This window comes from Anneissia japonica, unplaced genomic scaffold (genome assembly GCF_011630105.1).
Source record: "Anneissia japonica isolate Jap-2015-1 unplaced genomic scaffold, ASM1163010v1 scaffold2737_len523936_cov211, whole genome shotgun sequence".
NCBI classification, from domain to species: domain Eukaryota; kingdom Metazoa; phylum Echinodermata; class Crinoidea; order Comatulida; family Comatulidae; genus Anneissia; species Anneissia japonica.
Window position 1 is genome coordinate 330543 of NW_022735439.1, and position 18150 is coordinate 348692.

Here is an 18150-nt window from a genome sequence, read left to right on the forward strand (position 1 = left end):
ATATATATATATATATATATAATGTATGTATACTACCCTTCTAGAAGAGTAGTTTTAATATCATTTACCAGGCCTATGTATAAAATATCACAATGGCTTTCAAAAACTAATAGACCTTCGACGTAGTAGCGCGTAAAACGTTGCAGCAATCTGCCCGCGGTTCTACTGATCATGAATGACATCAAATTCCAAGTAAGGAACCGCAGACCGTTAACCACAAACCGCGTCATCGCTTTGTGCTTTTCAACGAGAAATAATCAATGCCCTGACGTCACGCTAGTACGTACGTCAGCAGATCGCTATTTATAGGTGTTTTCTGTTCTTCTTCCGGCTGATGATGATGACACACACACTTACAGGCTTGTAACACAGCACAGTCAACCACTGGAAATACACTGTTTAACACATACAGGAGCTGGTCTCCAGAAGTAACTCTCTTCCGGTAAGCATATCTTTTTCTTCTGTATTTATTATATTCGCCCGGTTACGACGGAACAAATTAATGATAGTGTGTGGGGCGACGGCTGGTATCGGTCGTAAGGTTGTTGGCGATTACTTCAAAACAATACTGATTTGTTATGGAAGCATATTGTACTACTCTCCATGCTTATCATATATTACCATGATATCTGATAATTATGTTTTAATGTGTAGGACTATATCAGTAGGCCTATTACCCAGATATAAAGGACTTTGATTGTATATTGGTAATGATTTAGTGGTGGTTCACCATACATCAAAGAATGCGACGTATTATTTACTCGATCTTGAATACTTTAAAGTGAACCTCATCATTGAATCTGATTCGGACCTTATGTCATGATCTTTGGACCCACTCATGTAATTAATTTGATATCATTTAACTGCTTACTACAATACAATTCGTATTCCATTTGTATTTAGACCCAAATATCGTAAGCCTAGTTTCAAATTTCACTTCCTGCTGTCCTTATTTAGTAGTTTGCCGTAGTACAGTAGAAGTAGTAGAGTCATATAGGAGCCTACGTTAGTTAATAGAACACTACTTACTCAGTTTACTGTGGACTACAGTACAATCAGGGAGTTGTTATTTAAACAACTCCCTGGTACAATGTTTATATATTTTACTAGGGTTAGTTACATAGACTAGGCCTACACAATTTTTCAGTTTCAATATTAACTCTAATTTGAACGTATTTATGTAACAGCGTTGTAATTATTTATATTGGAAATAAAGCGCAAGTTGTGGGGTCGAAAACATTATTGTGCTGCGATGTACCGAGTACGGACGGATGCTCGCGGCGCCCACAATCATTAGTCATAGATGGCTGGCATATTCCATTATTAAAAATGATATTCATTCTGCAACGTTGTGCACGCTTGTTGACTAAATAGTTCAATTTTTAACACAAAACAGTCATTTTGCACAAAATAGATTAAATCTAACTGCAGAACGTCCTTTGTTAGGAAAAATAAGTGTGCTTTTTTTACTTTTAAACCAAGAGTGTGTGGGAATTTATATAGCGGTTCATAATTGAATTTAAATATTAAGTGATGGACCGGATGTTTTTAAGCATATGCTTTGCGAGATAAGTGGACGTGAAGGATATTAAGCCCGTGCGTCATGGTGAACACTCCCGTGGGACATAAAATGTGCCATGTTTCGTGTAGGCCTAATATTTTCTTGTTGGGTCCCATTATTTTTTTGTTCATGTTGTTTGTGAATATATCATTATGACGCACTTGTGAATATATTGTATATTGTCACGTTCAACAGATGAAATCATGTATCAGAAATAATTTGTTTATGTACATTAAAGAAAAATATTGTCCATTATTTTCAGATTTTATACCTCACACGTATTGAAACTGTAATACACAAAGAATAAAACGATATAAAGTTTAGAATGGACGCTCATGTGACACCCGGTTACACGCCGACGCATGTGATATCACGGACAGAGACTGGTCAAGGTTAGTCCAACAATCTGTTGATTCTTATAATATCATAGTACATTTTATTCACTAATACAAGCCTATTATCAAACACTGAATTTTTATGAGAAATATTAAAACAATTGTAAACGTTTAATGTTTTCTTTTACACACAGAAGGCAACCAGACCCAAAAACATGAAATAACGGAAAAAAGTTTCAAAAACGCTGGTGGATACCAAAATATGAAGATGAATTACCCGACGAAACAAAAAAGTGAGTGGGCCCACTTTTAATTGACAGTCACTGGTGTTTAATAGATGTATTTTGATTGTGCTATTCATTGGCCGTCTCGCCTTTACGCATTGTAGACACGGATTTTATATTTCCGGTTCATATTAAAGAACGGAAGTTTAGCAGTTGGTTACTAGTTTCGATGTTAATCGTATACGATCTCAAATGCCCTTGTATGTTAATAAAAATTTTTACTTTAGTTCCGCTGTTCATAGTCGTGGGAACTATGTTGTATACGATGGCTTTCCGTCTATGAACAAAAGATAGGCCTATCGAATGGTCAAATTCTTAATTACATTGCCTATATTTTGGATTAGTATAATATATGATTTGTTATTTTCTGAAAAATATTTTAATCAACTACGTATAGCCAAATCTGGATAATTATACCGTCAAACCTCGAACTGAAGCCCTGGGCATTTTTTTTCCGAGGCTACTTTTGCTAAGTAAAGTGAGGGGAGGGGCTTCTTTACAAAATTAATGCTGTGAATTTTGGGCCACTGTAACATCAATCTGTATGTAGTGTATTATATATAATATAATTCATTTTGTTGTTTTGAAATTCATGTACAGTGTATGTACTGTACTATCTCGAAAAAAAGCCCATGGGCTTTTTTACGAGATAGCTTTCGAGACTACTTTTGCAAACTAAACAATGGTCTTCAATTTAAGATAGGCTTCTTCTCGAGATTAAGCCCGTTGTGCTTCTATTCAATGTTTTACGGTACCATATATATTTAAAATTAGACAAAGAGCAAATGAATTAACTCTGTTATTTTGTTTTACGTCATTTCTTATGCTGTTTGTGTACATGGACATAAAGTAGATACTATTTTTTTAAATCGATTCTAGATGTCGCTAATAATAATATCATAATCGTGTGCATTGTGTTCCTCTTACAGCAATGGACACCAACGTAACGCTGTGGCAATTTCTGTTAGAACTTCTGATGGATCAACAAAACGGGACACTTATTACTTGGACTGGCGTAGAGGGAGAATTCAAACTTCTGAACGCAGAAGAAGTAGCCCGTCAATGGGGACTTAAAAAGAACAAGAACAACATGAATTACGACAAACTAAGTCGCGCACTCAGATATTACTACGACAAGAACATTATCAAAAAGGTTATGGGACAGAAGTTCGTTTACAAGTTTGTGTCGTTTCCAGAGATTGTGAAAACTGAAAATAAGATTCCATTCAAGGTGAAAATGGAGAGTCTAGACATGCATACTAGACCACAAAGTACCTCTACAACGGACCAAATACACGAGAGGAAATGCGAATCTGTTCGTCCAATTCAAGTCAGAGAAGCTCCCACACACATTGAACACTTAACGACAGCAGCACCGCCAACTGATAGGACGTCTGAAAGCGGGAGTATGTCGTGGACTACAAGTGGGTTACCAACTTTCAAAGTCAACGAGCCCCAGCATTCTATGGTATACAGTCCAACGGCTGTCACCTTATCTTCTCGAGGCTACACATCTGACGCAAGAATGAACAATGAACCAACTTTGGTCAATAGCTCTGGTCGACCGATGATCTCTACTGGAAGTTTGGCAACAACTATGACCACTTTCGCATCGCGAACCAAACCCACCCCAATTCAACTGTCTGTCGATTCGCCATCTTATTCAGGCATGTATTTAAGCACTCCTGTCACATCATACCCTGGGGTAACTCAAGGTGCTGCCACCCCAATCATGATAGCTAGCCCACTACTCAGCCAAAACGGCACTCCTTTGCTGCCTCTAAGCTTTTGGAATACTTTGAGTCCTATGACTTTAAGTCCATCCATGAGTACATTAAATACATTCCAATTTCCCACAGTGATTAATGGACACCATGTTCTCCCAATGCAGCCCCTGACTCCTACTGTACTGCTTTCTCCAAGCACTACAAAACCAATCATTGTTTCGTAATTACTACATCATCAACACCTCATCATCATTTTCAACTTTCGTTGTAGAAAATTGAGCACGTTAACGTTACATGTAATAACTGCAACAGACTATGTGGATATCTGCATGCGTGTTTGATTATCTCTTGTTAATTCGTATTTAAACAGAAGGTTCACTTAAGGGTTTGATATCCTAATTGTAAATAATTTGTGTATAATTTAAGTAAAGATGCGTCGTTATGTAAATATAACAATATTTTTTTCTGTTTTAAGTTTCACTGTTGACAATGGAATTTGCATGTTTTGTGTTAAATGGAGTAATTATTCGTTTTGTGATTATGCGTAGATGCCATCAAGGCATCGGTGCGCTAATAATTGACATGATGCTAAAAGTAAGGAAATAAAATCGCTGGACGAAGTATTATTATTATTGATTTAAGAAAAAGTATTATAAATTTATACAAGTCGCAGGGCGAGGATATTTTTGTACCGAATATATGACTTTCACCACCAGGACCAATGCTAAATTTTAAAGGTCTTAAATTTCTCATTCCATTTAAAACCATCAACAATTGTTTACAGACAGCTCGTGCCTGTGGTGTCACATCTCAGTATGTTTAAGAAATAAGATATATTTTACTAAATTATAACTCGTGCTGGTCACGCATTTTGTAATGAACTTATATTTACTGAAAGGAATATAAACAAGCATTTTCTATGCAAAAGCAGTGTAATACATGCTCTGAAAAGACATAAAAAAAATAAAAGAATAAATATGCTTATCATTTTGTCTACCGTAGTTATTTTTTCGTTTGTGCTTAAGATAACTAGGTGGAGTTGGTGACGATACTACCCCGTAGACATTGACTGAAGAATCGGAAGTTACATGGCATCACCAACCAACGTTTACCGACCCGAAGTTTACATCAAGATTATTTTTTCCGTATCAGTATAGAGAAAAACTCAACATAACTGCGTTCTACAATGCAGAGAATTTAACATTCCCAATTTTTATTTATATATAATAATAATTTCCATTAATTTATTACTTATATGATGACACTTACCAAACATAACATATCGAAATATCCTGGCCCCATATCGAGCCTTTGTTGTGTATGTAAAATTGCTCTTCGGATCGTGTGTTACTGTGAGTAATGTAGGCCTATGCCGTTGACACCACCCTTCTATGAGTTTCTCCAACCCTATTATCTCCAACATAAATTAGATTCTAACTTTACACAATTTCCAAATGGTTAGATTAACTCTCTGAGCTGAACCAGAGGCGGATTCAAAGAGCCCCCGCCCCCACAAATTGTTCAAATTTTTTTTTTTTTAAATGAGATATAAAGAAAATTCTATTCAAATTTTAAGTCCGAGTACAATTCCCGGCCCGGTCTAAAGGTGCTGTAATCACAATTTTTTTTACCTAGCCTCAGCCCCAACTATGTAGGGCTCAGGTGGTAGAGATCCTCTATTTGTGAAAGTACCTCCCGGGGTCCTCTCTATTTTGAATTCCTGGAACCGCCACTGTGAACCCTTGTAATCTACGGTACCATCCCTCCCAACCGAAACTGCATTGCTGACTGTGTATAGGCTTACATTCAAGGCTCCTTGCAGGTGGAAATGGCGCTGCGAGCAGCTCACTGAAATGGATATGTGTGTCTTAATCATTTTTATTATTATATCTTAAGAGCCCCAGCTGCCCCTCCCCTGTCGGGTAGAGCTGCCCCCCCCCCCGTCGGGGAGAAAAAGCACAAATCATCATAGAGAAAAAAAATTATATGTATTTTCTACATATTAGAAGACTCTAAAATCGATTAAATAAGCCTTTGAAACCCCTAAATTTAAATTTTCTGGGGCTACGCCCCCTGGAATACTTTCGAAACCTTTTAATCGAAGCTTGACCACGTCCACTTTGCTTTCGTTGGGGAAATCTGACCCCTCGTCGGGGGAATAGGACCCCCCGTCGGGGACCTTGGCCCTCCCTCCCCCGTCGGGTAAATCCTGGCACCACCCCCGGTCATGCCAGGGGCGGATCCAGAGAGTTTCTGAAGGGGGTGGGCACAATATGAAGTTCACGCCGCCATGCCCCACAAGGGTTGGTGTAACTTATACGGTAAGTGGTAAACAATCGAGCTCTCCTTTCACTGCTGGATCGCCACTGAACTCATGATTTATCAATATTGCTTAGATTAAAAATTGCTTAAAAGTCGATTGTACGTATGCGCTATAAAACAATTTTTAAGCTAAGATTTTGCTAAGATGGATTTGCTTACGGACATCTTAACTTTTTTGACTTAAGACATTTGCTAGCTGAGATTGATAAATCCCGGTTCAGATCCAGAACTTCACGTGTCATTCTCGTACCCACACTAGGCCTACTTTACTTCATGAACTGTTAGACAGTCGGATTCAAGCAGCAGCGGTGTAGTAAGAACGAGCCCTAAGTGCAAGATTAATTTGGCATAGGCCTCATGAGTTATGGCAAGTGGGGTGCTGGAAACCGTCAATTTCACTCGGTGGGGAATCCCCGAAAGCTCCGACGTTTTAAATTTTCAGGTATTTTGACTCTCACAATTTTTATTGATATATATAATAATAATTTCCATTAATTTACTTACTTGACTTTACTTTTACTTATGGTGACAATTAACTTATAAAACATGACATATTGAAATATGGCCTTTGTTGTGTATGTAAAATTACGGTACTCTCTTTGTATCGAGTGTTGTCTAACTGTGATTTCTCGATAAAGAATGTTCTACAACATACACGTGTATAGTATTTCAGGTTCTAGGAATAGGTATACAGTACTGGTCCGTAGCTGGTCGGTCCAGGAATTCGAAGTAGAGGAGAACTAGGTAGGGACTTTACTTTCACATGGATACCACCTGAGCCTCTCACACCATGGTTGGGCCGAGGTGAGAAAATTAATTATAGGCACCTATCGATGGCCGGAAATGGCACTGTCAGACTTAAATTTTAATATGATTTTCTTTTTTTCTCCATTAATTTTTTTTATATACTTTTGAGAAATTTATAGTTCGAGTCAATCTACGACAAAAATAGCTCAACCCGAAACAAATTGTACTATAGTAATGGAACTGTCAAGAAATAACATATAAAAAATCTAGAAAATCTAATTAGTGGAAGGGGTAACATTTTACACGTTTTAATTTATTTTTACTTTATTGAAATTCACAAGTTACAATTCGTGGCCAAAAGGCCAAATATTTTTCAAATTTTACAGAGAAAATCATTAAAATGGTGAACATATTTTACCTCGAAATGGTATTTTGAAGCTAGCCCACCACTAGAAGATTACATTAGAATATATTTGGTATCATAAGAAAGTCATTAAATTATCTATCAAAAGATGTATATGATGACACCATATATTAATTTTTATTATTTTTATTTTATTTTAGTACCACTGTTACCAGAGGTATCGTACATGAGTGTTCAGGAATCGATCTTGTTTGGGTGTAGTAGCCAGCAACCTACCTCTCCTTTCTGTGGAAAAACAACAATCGATCCTAGCAGCTAGCGGTAATTTCAAAATTCAAAATATTAAGGTACAACAAGATAGTATATATTATTATTTTAATGTTCATTCATTATCAATATTAAGCAATGAGGTAATCTCCTTTTTTGGGCTAGCTTCCTATCCGAGCTAGTAAGCTGGTGGCCTAGCTAGACCCGCTAAATTAGCCTAGGCCCCTAGCTAGGCCTATGCCCTAGCTAAATTAAGGCCTAGGCCCCTCGTGAACTAGCCTTAGGGTAGGCCTAGGCTAAACGCCCTATTAGGCGAGGTAGGCGTACGGCAGTGCCTCCCTTCCCTATAGAGGCCTACCAAGTCTAGGCCTAGACCCTAGTAATACTACTAGGCCAAGTCGGTAATTAAGGCTAGACATGATTGCAATGCTAGCATTCTATTACTTACTAGGCCTAGGCCCTAAATCAAGTATTACTAGGCTAATTCTAGCTAGGCCCTAGGCTAGGTTAATAAAAGAAAAATATAGAATAGGCCTAGGATGTTTACTAAACTAGGCCTAAATAAATAAAGGCTTTCTTTTTATTAGTTAGGCCTCTCTCTCTCTCTCTCTGCTTAGTTAGGCATAGGCCTAGGCTAGTTTTATTGTAAACATATAACAGGCGTTTGTTTAGAGTGTCGTCTGGTGGTGGTACTAACCAGTTGTGTTGTATCAGTCAAATTCTGAAAACAAAAAGGTCTGGTGGAGCACACTTGATGAATCCTAATGAAAAATTTCTATTCTGAAGAAAGTCTGCTATCCCCAGGTCAGGGCACCTACTACAGTACGCAAATAGGCCTATTGAAGTTTGCCCTTAAAAACTTTTATTCTGGTGGGGGAGGTTGTAGTTATGTTACGGGTTCAGCCATTGAGTATCCAAACAGAAAGTGGTTGATCAGTAATTGAGGGGGAATAAGGCAAAATGGGGCATGTTTTTCTTTTCAAATTTTATAGTTGATACAGTAGTAGGAAACAAGTTTCCTTTTCTTGATCTGTTTCTTTTTGGCAGGTCTGCTACCCTTCCCTGTGACCATCACTCCTCAACTAACCACCACCTTTAAGGATCTTAAATGGGTGAAGGTTTTAAACATGTAGCATTTGGTACCTTAAAATTTATGAAGTTAATAAATGACTAAAGCTATCCATCATGTAACACACCTGTATATTTCAATATTAGTATATTGTTTCAAATCAAAACTTGTCTCCTGTTATCACTAAGTTCACAACAGTTTTTTTATATTTTTTGTATGATATGGTAACCTACTGTAATTTGTCATTGTTTGTGGGTTGTTTTGTTATTTAAAAGATGGATTTAGAGGGACAAATAAGAGACCTGCAACAAGAACTTGATCTGAAGTCCAATAACTTGAAACTTGCTGCAGAAGTTGGTAACACTTTGTTGGAGCAGAATAAGGACTTGGAAGAACAATTGGAAAAAGCATCACAAATTCACTGTGCTGCCATTGAAGTAAGCTATCACATAGACAGCACAGAACAAACATCATTGCACAAACCTACTGCCAATACTCAGTCGCCAAATTTTGTAAGGCCCGAAACCCACTGCACAGCAATGTTCTATAGCACTGTGATGTTAGCTCAGAGTAACTCGTATTATTATTATTTAATAATATAATTTAGTCGTTAATGATTAATTACTACAACTGACCCATTGGAAAATTTATAAAATGCCAGTATCAGTTTAAGGGAAATGCCCATGGCGCCCCTCCACAAGAAGTCAAAATATGATAGAAAAAAGGAATTTTTGAAACCAGAAAAAATGAGTAAATTTATGTAAAATATACTTCAAATAAGAAGGTTTTTAGATCAGCTTTAAATTCATGTGTGGAGAGGATTAAGCCTTAATTTGAAGTAGAAAAAATATTCAAAACTCTAGCCACAGCAACCATGTATGCTGTGTCACCCCAGGAGCTGGGGTACCTACTGTAGAAACATAAACAGTAAAGACCATTGTATAGCTGTACAGTATCGTTTAGCAAACACAAGAAATTTCTAAGCACAAATACTTTTTTATCATAATATAAGCTATAGTACAACAATTGCCCATTGAAGTTAGTACCCCTTTTAAATTAAGACTCAAAATATTTCTCTGAGCTTATAGCTATAGCTGTGGTATGTAGAGTTGTTGAAATCATTAATTCCATGATAGTTGACAAAAAGCAAAATGTGACAGAATCCAATCCAATTTTTTAAGTCTTGTAAAGTACATTATTACAAAGTCTTTACATTAAAAGTGGGAGAAAGCTCAGAAAATAAACAAATGGTAAAAATATGTAGCGTAGATAAGAGAAAAAGAATGGAAAACTGTAAACTAATGATTACTCACACTTTGTTTCCTCGGGTGTTTGCAGCTTTATGGTAAATATGTAGTTCAGTTTATAACCTTCTTGCTTACTGTTTCAATTTATCTGTAGGAATTGGAACAAGAGAAGTACAGTTTACAACTGAAGTTGAATGCAAAGGAGAATTTTGAAAAATATCATGAATCTGAACTACAGAACCTAAGAGATCAGATAGAAAAAGAAAATGCAAAGAAAGAAGAAATAATGACAGGTTGCCATGAAAAACAAATCAGTATGTTTCAGGATACAAAGAAGTCACTGGAAGCTGATTTGGAAAAAGCTGCAACAATTGAAGTCCAACTGAAAGAAAAGGTGATACTTCAATTATTCATATCACAGTATTTATTTTATTTGTGTTTTATACTGGATACCTCTTCCGTAAAATTTTACAAGGGCCCAGTATGTATAACAGGTTGCCATGAAAAACAAATCAGTATGTTTCAGGAGACATAGAGGTCATTGGAAGCTGATTTGGAAAAAGCTGCAACGATTAAAGTCTAACTGAAAGAAAAGGTGATACTTGGATTATTCATATCACAATATTTATTTTATTTGTGTTTTATACTGGATTACCTCTTCTGTAAAATATTCGAAGGGCCCAGTATGTATAAATCCAGACAATAATTATACTGTAAAATGTAGTGAATTCATGTGGTGTATTTTATAATTTCACTTATTCATGTACAGTACAGCCTTCACCAACAGTACTGTGAGTTAGTCCACTGTCATACTTGTCTATTTTGTATGTGTTTACCATGTACCTGTACTGTATGTGTTTACCATGTACCTGTACTGTATGTGTTTACCATGTACCTGTACTGTATGTGTTTACTATGTACCTGTACTGTATGTGTTTACCATGTACCTGTACTGTATGTGTTTACCATGTACCTGTACTGTATGTGTTTACCATGTACCTGTACTGTATGTGTTTACCATGTACCTGTACTGTATGTGTTTACCATGTACTGTATGTGTAGATGCATCACATACTGTATGTGTACTATTGTATGTACTGTATAAATGTATCATGTACTAATAATAATAATATGTATCATAATATGTATGTGTGTACATTATTATGTGTACCATGTACTTTATGTGTACTATGTATTGTGTAGATGTATCATGTACTGTGTGTATTTTGTACTATATAGATAATGTATCATGTACTGTATGTATGTGTGTACATATAATATGTGTACTGTATGTAGTGTACCATGTGTATATATCTGTACAAGATGCTGTATGCCAGAACCTTGCACTGTGTGTCTATCATGTGTGTGTTTCCCCATGTGTGTATCATGTACTGAATATATATTATATAAGGTGGTGACAAATTTTACAGGTTGAGGAGCTGCAGAAGTTATTGTCTGAATCTCATGAGTTGCTGCAGTCTCAGCAAGGAATGTCAACGACTGCAACTGAAGAAACAATTGAACTGCATTCTCTCATAGCAGACATGGAAGAAGAAAAGGTAAAAATCACTTGCTCATGTAAAATTTAGTGCATCTAGAGTATGGGTGATCGGTCGGAGGGCCAAAGTGAACTTTTGATTTAACACCGAGGGTCGCACCCAAACTTTGATATCTAGTGAGTTTCCAAAAACCTCCAATCATTGCTTTTACATCACCTTTATTCTCAGTTTTAATGTTACTTTTTACATATTATTTCTGTCGGGCCATAAAAAACAAGGTGTTTTCTAGCCAATTTTGATTGGCGGGCCGCAAACATAAGGTTTTTAATTAATTGTCACGGGCCTCAAAAAGATCGCCGACAGGCCGGTTGTGGCCCACGGGCTGTACTTTGCCCACCTATGATCTAGAGTTAATACACAGGTAGAATAATATAGAGCTCTCGTTTGACAACCACTCCGCCAAGAAAAGTCCATTTTTGTGTATGACGCCACCAGTTTTGCTTTTCTCGCAGTCCAACCAGAGATAACCAAATTCAATGGAATTTAGTTATATTTTATAATAAATGATTATAATACTATCTTGACAAAATCATCATAGTTAATACAGATTGCAAGTACTCTAAATTTTTTTGCAAATATTTACATTAATCAATGTATACCTTCCTAGGCTTGGCCCTAGCCATTTCATACCATTAGCAGCCATTGTGCCACACCACGACCCAAGTACGTGCCACTGCCGTAGCCACTTGGAGTTTGGTTCTCGGGAGAACGTGAAACGGGATAGCTAAAGCTCATTAATGACTTAGCTAAAGGATAGAATTTTTGGCCATGTGAAGAAAATTGTTGCTCATGTAGATTTCAGTACATTTTTGCTTTATAATGAACTGCACATGTTTCATGTAAAGTGAACAGCATATGTTTATAGGGAGTACATACAGTTGATGATACTTTCACTGCTTGTCAATAGCTTTAACACATTAACTGATTACTCAGTTTACATTCAAAATTCAAGATAATTTTATTGTCTGAAAAACCCAGAAATAATATTACATTCCACTGGCAGTGTTACAAGTGTTAACAACATATACAGTAATAAATAAAAGATAACAAGTACATAAAACTATGAGCACTAAACAATATCTAGTCATAAGATGTACAAAAAGAATGTAAAATATTATTAACCAATATTACGCAATAAAATATAATTAAATTAAGTCAAAATTGCACTTAAAACCACAATTATCTATTAACATTATTATTATTATTATGAAGGTGAATGGAGTTGGGGACAAAGTAGTTTCTATAACGGCAACGTGTGGAATACAACTTGTCTATTACAGCTCATTTAATCATTATTGTTATTCCAGTAATCATCAATAACATGCAAGTGCACATGTTGTTATCAGGTTTATGTTAATGTTATGATAATGATTTACAGTATTTTGAATTGATTTCCTTCATTTAATCTATATTTGTATTCTAGGCATATTTACGAATTGAGTTGAAAGATAAGAAAGATGAGTTACTGCAACTGAGTGTAAACAAAGAGGGCTTGGAACAGCAGATAGCAGAGCTGAGTGAAGCATTAATGCAAAAGGAAAAGGAATCGGTCTCGTATTACAATGCACTTGAGGTTAGTGAATATGGCTACCCATCATAGGTAAGGTGACCTTACAGTATATTCATCCATTGTCTGTTGAAAATTTAAAAATACCTGGCACTACTTAATAACTGGCTGAGGCTCTTCTGTGTCCAATAATTGCAATTTATGTAAGTTTATTTTCAGACCATATCATTAAACGAGGAGCTGTGTTTGACTGGATATACAAACTTACATTAGTGCAGCACCCACAATGCAATTCAATGATACATTTTTTTTCTGTGGAGAATTCTATCTTGTGTTTTTAGTATCTTTGCAGTAAATATAGAAATCTGTGTAATGATTTGTATGAACTTGTATTCATCATCCTATTTTGCCTGTTGAAAATTTAAATATCTTGCATATGGGTTTCTCATTTTGATTCAATATAGAAATGTTTATGACTTGGTGTTGATGCAATAGAAATTTATGATTAATGTATTTTTAGGAAGGAGGAGGAGGAGGAGGAGGATGATGACGAACTAAACATATAAAAACTTCACATTTTACGTCATTCTTGACAACTGTTTTTATATTTTAGAGGTGTCGTGAAGAGGTGGTGGATTTACAGCTACAACTGGACAATGTTGCATTAGAGTCTGTAAATACTGAACAGAAAGGAAACTCATTGTTTGGGGAGGTAAATATAGTAAATAAACATCACTCATGGCTTGAAGGAATTAGTGAACTTGGCATACAGTATATTGTATTGAACATAGATACTTTACATAGTGTTCTGCCTCTTACTCTATAAACATATATAGCAAAATGTTGACCTTTCAACTCATTGTACTTGGTTTAAATCCTGTGAATGCATCTCCACCACTTCTTAGGCCTCATATCATTATTGTGATATGGTATAATATAATGAGTTTATATAGCATTACATAATTACAGTTGCCTGTTTAAGTTTAATGCATTAGTTGAGTCATCAGAATGATTTTAGCATCCATTTCTGGGGGTCTGTATGATTGCTGCTGGGTGGGGTTATCATTTAAATCCAGTTTAACACTATCACATATGTACTATGATTTTAATCAATGTTCTTTACAGTGCATTTGAAGTTGTTACAAAACTATCACTTCTTGCTCAAGGAAAAATTTTTGATGATTATCAAACTGTATCTTAAATTGATCAATTAATGTATTTTTTATGAAAGTATGTATTGTTCTTAACATTAATTCGTGCAATTGTGTCACTGCTGTTTTGGACATCCTATGGAAAGTGATTAAGTCCGCTGTTGGAGTCCCCCAGGCCAACATTTGGACATTTAAGTTGCTTTGTCTGTTTGCATTTTGCTTGAATGTTTTCTGAAAATAATTGACCTTGATACAAGATATCCAGTTGGAGCATGGCTATAATAAAACACTAAGATTTTTATGCTTGTCTGATTTAGGTTGAAGACAAACGCAAGGAAATTGAGAGGAAGTACATCAGTCTGAAAGTACAGTATGAAGCAGCAAAGAAGCAGCTGACAATGAAGAAAGACCAGGTCCACAAGATGAAGGTAACCATTGCACCATGGCTTTCTCAGCTCTGCCAAAGCACCGTTGGTCTTCTAACTTTCATTGACCAAGTCTCTGTGCCATGCAACATCACATTTCTGATGCATATATCTTTCCCTTAATGTGATAAGGTGTACCTCTAGATGTTATGAGTGGTGCAAAAAATACATTTAAAAAATATATTTTTTGTTTCATTAGTTTCAGATTGCTACCTTACTACAAATGAGTACACCGAGAGCTGACTCAATCCATATTGAACATCTGAGGCAACAGCTGAACCAAAGCCAATTTGAAGTCAAAACTTTGACGGATAAATTACGCAACATTGAAGTAAATCAGGTACAAATTTTTAAAATTGTACATGGATGGTTTTGCTTCAAACTTGTCACGTGTTACTTGTTGCTTATATATTGCTTTTCCTTGCAGTTACGAAGCGCTGTAAGTTTTTCCTTGGTCATTGGGTCTACCTGCTTATATTATATTGGCACAGTAGCAGGCATCCCCACCAGGTACCCATTTATACTCCTATATACAAGAAAAGCAACACAGATAAAGTGCCTCTTGCACACAAGCAGAATGAACCACAAGAGATCAAAACCCCTACCTTGAGGCTGGGAAATCAAACCTTTCCCACTGCACCAAACCGCTTCCCATAACTTGCATTGTTTACTTATACTTCCATCTTAGACCCTCACATTGTTCACCTTACCCCTTCTGCATACAGCTTTATAAGGAGCATTGTATATATAGCTTCCCATGGATTTAATTACTCCCAGTCCATACAGCTTTATAATAAGCATTATGTATACAACCAAATGGTTCACTGAATGATTTCAGATAAGGAAGTATAATACATACTCCAAGTATTGTAATACACACCATAGTGTTGGGATTCAATATTTTAACATTAATTATGTCATCATTATGATGATGACATAATTAATGTCGAGTCGAAATATTGAATCCCAACACGATGGCGTGTATTTCAACAATTGGAGTATGTATTATACTTTCATTATAAATAGCTTCCCATTGATTAAATTACTCCCACTCCATACAGCTTTATAATTAGCCTTATATAGAGCTTTCTATTAGTTTCTATTAATTACATCCCCCACATTTATAGCTTATGGTAAGCATTATATAGAACATTTCAATAATTACATCCCCCCATTATCTACAGTTTTATAATATGCATTAATAGAGCTTTTTATTGTTTACATTATCCCCCCACTCCCTACAGCTTTATGATTAGCAGTTTAAGGAGCTTGAGATTTTATATTTGTTTTTTGACACTGGGACAGGTGTCTAGTGGAATAGGAGATGAGTTGTTACAGTTGTACAATGAAGAGATAGCTGCAGGTGGAGCTGAGAGAAAGGTTTACACAGACTTTGTCAAGCAACAACTCATTACCACCAGGTAAAATAGCTTGTCAATGTAAACATTCAATATGTTCTTAAAAACCAACAGATGCACTCATTATGTTTAAATAACAGAACGAACGTTATTCCGAATAGTGAGATTGAGGCCATGATTCAATGTTTCAACCTTTATTGGGTCATCTTCAGGAATGAGAAAACGTTAACAGTGAATACAAAAATACTACAATATGCAAATGAGGGGATTAACAACGTTAGTACTATACAGTTCCTGTTCTAATTTTTAATTAAATGTTGATGATTTTAGATATACCAAGTCAGCAATTAAGTTCAGTATTATATTTTATTCTTCATGTTTTTATCAATATATCGAGTATATTTTAAGGAAAAATCTTGTTAGTTTGGTAAAATTGGTTATTGATGTAGTACATTTTAAATAAAATAATTATAAGATTCACATCAATGTGTGGTTCTTTTTCTGGTAGGAACACATTGAGTGAAGTGCGGGAGGAGTTGCAAACACAGCGCATGCTTTTAATGTCAAAATCTGATTGTTTAATGAAATGTGAACGCAAACTGTACGCGGCCCAGAGTGTTGTGGATCAAGAAAGAGGAAAAAATATCAAACTCACTCTGAAAATTGATGAACTAAAACGAAAGCTATCTCCAGGTATTCAATAATATTATAAACATTATTGTAATTGTTGAAAGCTATCTCCAGGTATTCAATAATATTATAAATATTATTATTCATTATTGTATTCATTGTTGTTGTTTAAATACTATGAATGGCACTCTTTTCTTCATAGATTAGTGTAACCCACAGTGTGTTACTGTTATACCCTTGTTGGAGGAAAAACTGTCCACAGAAATTAAATTTTCTTTTTGTTCCTGCCACTGACAAGGGTATTGTTGTGTCCTTTTTGTCCTCATGTATGTTTTTTTTAAATTGTTGGCAAAATAAATTAAATGAAATTATATTAAATCATTGATCATTGGATCATTTTAGTAACACTTTGCTCCATTCATCATCACAAATTCAGAGTGTAGTAAGCATTATTATTTCTTTATTGTTGGATTTTTCATTGTGAACATCAAAGATAACATACAAAAGTCTGAAGACTTATTTTCAGTGGAATCCCTCTAGTGGTGATTAGGCAGCACACTGGGAGACAATCCCTTCTCTTTTCCAAAGATTTTACTGCATTGTTTAACATGCACATGACCAATATTTAACACAGGACCAACGACTGTGCTCCTTTTTACTTGCATTTCAGTCCTCCAGCTGAAAAACAAGGAGGGCAACGGATAGAATTGAACTGTGTGTCAAAGGTTCTCCACGGTTCGGCGCACACACAGTGGCTACCACCAGTTTAGCAGACTGAGCTACTGCTCTGTATTATTAACAGAAATTTTTCATTTAAACAATTAAAGTTACATCAAACTAACTTCCTCATGAAATGTAAAGTGTTTATTGTTTCATTTATATTAAACAAACATAAACAAAAATCTTCTCATGAAATATCTAAATCAAACTAATGAAGCTAGCTTAAGCTAGCAAAAGCTTGTGTCTCAATCAATTTTGTTAGTCTAAAGAAGGTGCTTCTGTACTTATTACATTTGTAAATCAAACTGTATCATTCTTTGTTTCAGATTATGAGCTAACACAACAAAAAGAGCGTACAGGCTTTGTTGAGAAAATACCAATGAAAAATAAACAGAAATTAAATGAAAAGAGCTCCAATGGCACTGAAGATGATGACAGCAAAGTTAAATCGATAAACAGCCAACCTGAAGTGCTTACTGCCACATCTAATCTTGAGAACAATCAAAACATTGTTAATGATTATAGTATGAACAAAAAGAAGAAAAAGTCTGTATCAGTTGCAGAAACAGTTGAGGTGTTTACAGATACAGGGGACGTAGATCAGGTTGAGTTGAGGTCAGATAGTGAATGCAAAACAGCAGTGGAAACTCCTAGTAAAACAGAGCTTGAGGAAGTTGGAAAGAGAGGCGGAAAAAAACAGCATAAAGTTATGTTTGTTAAACAAAACACCAATGAATGTTCACAACAGTGAACATGTGTTTCAAAGTTATTTGAATGATTTTTTTTTTTTTTTTTTTAAGATAAAAATTAATATGGAAACTCCCCAGCATATTTTTCTGTAGAGGGGAGGAATTTATTCAATTATTAGTTTTCTAGA

The 18150-nt window shown here is 35.5% G+C and overlaps 2 protein-coding genes across 2 annotated transcripts; both read left to right on the forward strand.

Moving 5' to 3' along the window:
- The first annotated feature begins 292 nt into the window (after window positions 1–292).
- Window positions 293–4894, forward strand: LOC117116588 (ETS domain-containing protein Elk-3-like). Its single transcript, XM_033260654.1, has 4 exons — window positions 293–442; window positions 1824–1953; window positions 2091–2189; window positions 3110–4894. The coding sequence occupies exons 2-4, from the start codon at window positions 1887–1889 to the stop codon at window positions 4129–4131; spliced, it is 1188 nt and encodes a 395-aa protein (XP_033116545.1). The 5' UTR covers window positions 293–442; window positions 1824–1886; the 3' UTR covers window positions 4132–4894.
- Window positions 4895–7560: 2666 nt separating this feature from the next.
- Window positions 7561–18150, forward strand: LOC117116586 (protein Spindly-like). The gene is made up of 11 exons (XM_033260652.1): window positions 7561–7687; window positions 8952–9113; window positions 10078–10317; window positions 11354–11482; window positions 12906–13055; window positions 13603–13701; window positions 14458–14568; window positions 14765–14905; window positions 15871–15986; window positions 16432–16616; window positions 17600–18150. The coding sequence occupies exons 2-11, from the start codon at window positions 8952–8954 to the stop codon at window positions 18022–18024; spliced, it is 1758 nt and encodes a 585-aa protein (XP_033116543.1). The 5' UTR covers window positions 7561–7687; the 3' UTR covers window positions 18025–18150.

Excerpts from the sequence above, each read along its gene's own strand:
- LOC117116588 (XM_033260654.1), top strand. The coding sequence starts at position 1,887 with ATGGACGCTCATGTGACACCCGGTTACACGCCGACGCATGTGATATCA. Across the intron at positions 1,954-2,090 it reads ACGGACAGAGACTGGTCAAG|AAGGCAACCAGACCCAAAAA; the intron begins GTTAGTCCAACA and ends TTTTACACACAG. Across the intron at positions 2,190-3,109 it reads TTACCCGACGAAACAAAAAA|CAATGGACACCAACGTAACG; the intron begins GTGAGTGGGCCC and ends TTCCTCTTACAG.
- LOC117116586 (XM_033260652.1), top strand. The coding sequence starts at position 8,952 with ATGGATTTAGAGGGACAAATAAGAGACCTGCAACAAGAACTTGATCTG. Across the intron at positions 9,114-10,077 it reads TTCACTGTGCTGCCATTGAA|GAATTGGAACAAGAGAAGTA; the intron begins GTAAGCTATCAC and ends ATTTATCTGTAG. Across the intron at positions 13,056-13,602 it reads CGTATTACAATGCACTTGAG|AGGTGTCGTGAAGAGGTGGT; the intron begins GTTAGTGAATAT and ends TTTATATTTTAG.